At 42.1% G+C, this 5,930-nt stretch overlaps 1 protein-coding gene across 1 annotated transcript; it reads left to right on the forward strand.

Moving 5' to 3' along the window:
• Positions 1-287: 287 nt before the first annotated feature.
• efcab6 (EF-hand calcium binding domain 6) lies at positions 288-1,064 on the forward strand. Its single transcript, XM_037122194.1, has 2 exons — positions 288-613; positions 708-1,064. Exons 1-2 carry the CDS (start codon positions 488-490, stop codon positions 861-863), a joined length of 282 nt encoding a protein of 93 aa, XP_036978089.1. The 5' UTR covers positions 288-487; the 3' UTR covers positions 864-1,064.
• The last annotated feature ends 4,866 nt before the right edge of the window (positions 1,065-5,930 follow it).

Raw genomic sequence — 5,930 nt, forward strand, 5'->3', positions numbered from 1 at the left:
TATCTTTACTGCCTTGACTTCAGTCTAGTACTGCGAAGATATCATCCTTCCAATCAGATCACCAGTTCTTCACATGAAACATCCATTTCATGCTGCTCTTCAAACCACAAACCACTGTGTGTTATTGACCCAGAATCCCCTGCAGTGCCCTCCATCCTCCTTGTCATCTCTCCATTTCATGTGTCTGTCACAGGCAGTAAGACTGTTTTATCTTGGTTGTGCTTTTTATTTTTATACTTACTACTAGTTACTACTCGATGTACTCGCAGTGGCAGAGCATAGCAACCTGTAGCACCTGAGGAGAGACGGCAGAGCTCCGCCACCATCTCCGAGTCGCCCCTGTATCCGATCCTGGCTGACACAAATAGACTTGCTTAATTATGAATGGACTATTTTAACAAATGCAGCTTGCATTTAAGAACTTGGTTTTAAAAATAACCTTTCTTCTACTCTCAAGAATTGTATCTGCTTCTCATTCCCCCCCGACATGTCTGTCAGCTATTTGCATCTCCTCTTTGCTCTCTCCCACCTCATCAGTTGTCAGCACTTTAGCGGGCTTCCACAGATCAAGGCAACCGTGTCAATAACCATGTTCGCACAGATGAAATCTCTGGTGAGTTGAGCCACTCTAGTCGCTCAAGTTCAGGAGTTCACAGGCACCGTCTAGGTGTTGTATTGCTGTCAGTCATGGCGTGTCTACCCCACAGATCGGTGGGAACTTGATGACCATGATCAGAGTGTTCAGGCTGTTTGGCTGCAATGGAGAAGGACACATCCGGCAGCATGAGTTCTGTCGCATCCTGGACAACTACTGCATCTGTCTGACAGAGGAGTTTCAAAGGAGTTTCAGTGGCGGCAGTTAGGGTACATCTGACTTAGTTTGACACAACAAATTGCACATCAAATCTGTGCAGCAGCATTCTAAGGCTTGCACACCATACACAAGGACTGGTTGACTGGTCTGTGAGCTTGTTTTTTTTTTTTTTTTTCTGAAATTCAAATAGTCAGCACAACTTTGTTTAACAGAAAATACACTCTTCTGTCCTGTTGTACACTGCATTACACAAGGCACAATTATGTAGTACTCATTAAACATGAAAAGGGAGTTTTAGTTTTCATTTGGCTATCAATAATAATTATGATTATCAGGGATAATTATGAATTATGATAAATGATATGATCCAATTTGCATTAGATCACCTCAGGGCACCACCCTTGACAAAGGGAAAAGATTCAATTCAGTGATCCAGTCTCATAAAAAGGTACCTGACTGTTTGTAACTCTGATTAATAATTAACTTAATGACTACAACCAAATGTACCATAACAGCTATGGTCAAAGGATTTTGAATTTCTGGACAGAGTAGAGGTTGGTAACATTCACTGTTGTACAATATTAAATAGACAGCATGAAGGTTCAAAAGTATTTTATTTAAACACATGAATACACACAATCTAACATGTACTATATGCAAGTGTGTGTGTGTGTGTGTGTGTGTGTGTGTGTGTGTGTGTGTGTGTGTGTGTGTGTGTGTGTGTGACAGGACAAAGAAACAATGGTGGTCACTGATATCACATGTGGGTGTGATATGCTCTAAGCTCAAGGAATGTGTGTGTGAGACGTGATGCCAGGTTATAGAAGATGGTTAGTAGCATGCAGAGACTGAGTGAAGCATTCTTCGACTAATGCTGAATTAGCCATCTAGGAAAACAATAACAATAACCTGACCTGAGATCACAATAACACCCAAAAAGTGGAGAGACACATAGATCGAATACATATGCATTACATCAACCAGAGTTTGAAGTCCTGTGGTTAGCCATGCTATGCTATGCTAATTGATGTGGAATACTAGCAGAACCTTGTGTCACATTGAGGAGAAGTTCTTCGGTCCTGCTGCAAATGTAGCTTGCAGCTCTCTGCAGCTGTTAGGCCCAGAAGAAGAGATCTTGAGGGCAGGCCGCCCCATGGGAGGGAGATGGGGAGGAGCCCTTGAAGATAAGAAGTCGAAGGAGTGGAGGGTGAGAGAGAGACTAAGGAATGCGCTGGACAGAAGGGGGTCTGTCATCCTGACCAATAGTGGCTCAAAGCTGAATTTCGAATTCTAGGTGTGAAGAATAGTGAATTCTGGGACAATGAGTGCAGTCCAGAGTCCATTTTGAAATCCACAATGAATGACTTCATCTGTAGGTCCAAACCGAATTTGTCTTGGACTCAATTGCTGTGCACATATCGCTGCCTCCATAGTGCAGGGACACAGGTTTAGGCAAAAAAAAAAATTCTTGGTTAGTATTTGGAAAATATTATGTTCTTTCTTACCTGGTTCTGTCACCACAGACACATCTTGTTCAATATATCTGGTTTTCAAATGAAAATGTAGCCATCACCATCATCCCCTCCTACACTTCTATGCATGTATTCTGTACATGCTATGACATAACCCTAGCCTGACTACTGTCCAAGAATACCAGTTTCTATCCATGTCCCATTGGTAAGAGACACATATCAACAGGTGAACAGACTTTGACACAGCACTGGTGCTCTCTATTGAGTGAGTGTGTGTCATATCACTCCTGCCAGGTGTGCATAGTGTAAGCTACACACACACACACACACACACACACACACAACACACACCTCATCTGTCATCTGTCCTATCTGAAGTCTTCTGTCGGCTGGGACGGGATCACTTGCGCTAAGTTTGTGGTCAGCCTTTGTCTTGGGATGAGAGAGAGCTAATTGACTTTTAAAACTTCAGGCCCTGCAGTCAAATCCACTCTAGAAATGCACTCAACTTTTTTGATGCGACTCTAGAGGATTGTATGTGACAGGTTAATTTTCAGTGTCTTTAATTGGTTTTAGCACTCTCGTGCTTGCACACACACTTGCTCTGTATGTGTGTTGGAACAGATAAAGCCAAGCGTGAAGCGTGACCTCTTTTCTCATCTCATCATTGACATGGTTATTCTTGACATAAAAGGTCACCTTTTTATTTAAACATTAATGTCCAGCATCTGTTTGCTGTTTTTCTGGATGGTAAAATCACCAGAGCCTGAATAACGTGGCCACCATTTCCTACCAACTATTCCTGAAAAAGCCAGGATTTGGTGTTAGCCCTCAAGATTGCTCCAGTCTGCACTAGGCTAGGTATGGATATAGTGGAATGAAGAGTGGATTTAGAGAATATGATTAAGAGCAGGAGCGGAGTGGGGCACCAAAATCCACCGGGAAAATTCTGATGGCCCACCACCAACCAACCTCTGGCCCTGACCAACCAAGTCTGTCAATTCACCTGCAACAGTTGTTGATGCTCGATTTCGGAACAAATCTTTCAAGCACTTTGATGCATCCCCCTCCAGCATCCGCTTCCTCCTCTCCTTTCTCCTCTTGCATTCCATGTGTAAAACAACAAGCAAAAATCCTGTATTTTCCTCGAACTTGCTCGCCATCTCTCTGTCTGATGTATGTCAGTATATTGTAGGGTCATGCAAGTTCTGTAATGCCTGAATAAGAAGAATTGAATTAAGAGGCTAAAAATATTTAAGATAAGCTTAAGAGAGTATGCAGGGTTAGGGTTAGACTGAGATATAGTGAGTGAGCAAGTGGTATAAATATTGGTTGAACTTCCACTCCATTCTAATATAGTAGATGCCAGAGATTTTTGCAGAGAATTCAAACAACGTCAATCATTTCGATGAGCCCAAGGGCCGGCCGCATACATCTCACAGTTGCTTGGAATAATCTGTGGGCCAGTTCACGCAAATTCATAGGCCAGCAAGCGTTGAAACTCCTGATCGTCCCAATTGCCACTCCGCCCCTGATTAAGAGTGTAAAGCAGTGAAGACAAACCAGATCCAAACAAGACTTCTTGAAATCTATGGACATGCTTTGCAGCTGCTGTACTATAGCACAGCAGTACTTTCAGCTAAATGCTGATACAAGTGTAACACTGGTTATACAAAATGATAGCTTTAAATGGTTTTCAGTGAAACTTGTTATGCAACGTGTGACAAAACACAAGGTTGTATAATCATTTTAGTTATGTGTTAAGTTGAAGGTTAAAAGAGTGACAGTATTTGTTAGTGAGGGGTAGTTTCCGAAAGTCATACTGCATTGGCAGGCGAAATGTGGTCTGCACGCTGATGTAATTTAAAAACATTTATTGTCCTCCACAATGTGCAAATGAGAGCCGATTGTCTTTTTGGAGCCTGACGAAGAAACCGCACCCCACTTTCTCTGTTGGATGCCAATTTTGCAAATCCAGGTGAATTATGAATGTGAACAAACATAATCTCAAATCATCTAGGCCTTATTTCTAAGGTAAATACTGGATTGTGATCGAGGTGTCCATCTGAGAAAGTCAGCCGGAAGCAGAGGCCAGAATCTCTTTCCAGGTCATGTGACCCCATCAGTCCTGCCCCACAGGAAACTGCAGGCTCTCTTCTACAACAAGGTACAGATTTGTCTGAATTTCTTTGTGTGTTTATTTCTCATGTTTGTATGTTACCATCTGGCCCTCTCTCCTACATTATCCTCTTCAAAGACGGAGGAGTAAATTGACTCTAAGTGGCGCGTCAGGATGCAAACGGCAGAGGGAACACTTCTAATTAAAATGTTTGCCCAGAAAAATCAGCCCCTGAGTTAGTGTGTTAATCATGGCTAATTTGTAAGAAAGGTGGCAGAGTCGAGGCTGGCTCTTCTGTAGTATCTGAAAGCTGCACTGGGATGTTCTCCATGGCAACCAACACTGGAGATGACTCACTTCCTGCCATTATTGAGGAGCTACAGACAAAGCAAGAGAGAGGTGTCTAAAATACGAATGTACATCATGGTGTTCTTCTACCTGTCAGATATGTCCTCAGGCCTGTTCTTAGCCGCTTCATATATCCCATGAACCCCCATGCCTTCCATAAGTTGACCAGCCAGTAGGGAAAGCAATATTTTATTCATGTATCCTTTTTTGCTTTCTAGCAACCTACTTGTACTTACTGTCTCAACCTCCCTGCCCTTTACTCACTTATATTTTTCATCCATATGTATGGATTAAGGTGTGAACACTTCTTGGGCCACTTCATCAGCCGGTCAAAGAAGAGGGCGACACTATGTTGCATTTAACATTTTTTAGGTTACATTTTCTTTTTTGGTGACTGTGTTGTATTATGGTCTGCTTAGGGATTGCGTCTTGGTTTGCCCGATTCTGTCGCAAACATGCTATCTTGACAGTGGCAGCCAAATTCCCTGTTGCAAAGCCACACGTGTTTAATGTGACTATAATAAGGCATGTTCTGTAAAATTACTGACATGAGTTTAGCTGGGCAGCCATTTGAATATTAAGACAGATTTGCCCTGAGTCGTGCCCTGAATTATTTCAACTGCAAATAATTTTAGAATCAGGCCCAATTCCTGGCAGACTGGTTACAGCTTGAGGAGGGTCATGATAGACTGAAGAATTAACAGTCCACCTTTTGGGGGACTGGTTGAATTTTGGGAGAAATGTTAGGTCAGGTATTTGTTGTTTGACCAGCTTCATGGTCTAATTTCCCTCAGTGCTAACCAAAATATATTTTAAAACCTGCACTGAGGTTGCTCTTCTGTTATCGAATTTGACATGATATGGCAAAAAGTATTTAGTGAGACTGTGCTGTGATATAAAACTGAACATCATAGTGTGCCATAAATGGCTTGCAGACAATTTTATCTCCTATCGTCACTTTACAAATAGTAGAAGTGCACAAAGTAATGCTGCCCTTCTGTCTGTTTATTCAACATTGTTGCAGAAACAGTCATCTTGTTTTAAACAAGCACCAGTGATATTGTCACTGTACAAAACCAACTGGGGATTCTGAGCTGTAGTTCAGTGTGAGCTTTAGACCATGAGTGGTCACTGGAAAAAATAAGGAATTACATGTCTATGTTGATGCATCTCCTTT

This window comes from Acanthopagrus latus, chromosome 14 (genome assembly GCF_904848185.1).
Source record: "Acanthopagrus latus isolate v.2019 chromosome 14, fAcaLat1.1, whole genome shotgun sequence".
In the NCBI taxonomy this organism is placed as follows: Eukaryota; Metazoa; Chordata; class Actinopteri; order Spariformes; family Sparidae; genus Acanthopagrus; species Acanthopagrus latus.

Bases quoted from the DNA above. Each gene is read 5' to 3' on its own strand.
- efcab6 (XM_037122194.1), top strand. From the start codon at position 488: ATGTCTGTCAGCTATTTGCATCTCCTCTTTGCTCTCTCCCACCTCATC. The intron at 614-707 runs GTGAGTTGAGCC...TCTACCCCACAG, and splicing joins TCGCACAGATGAAATCTCTG to ATCGGTGGGAACTTGATGAC.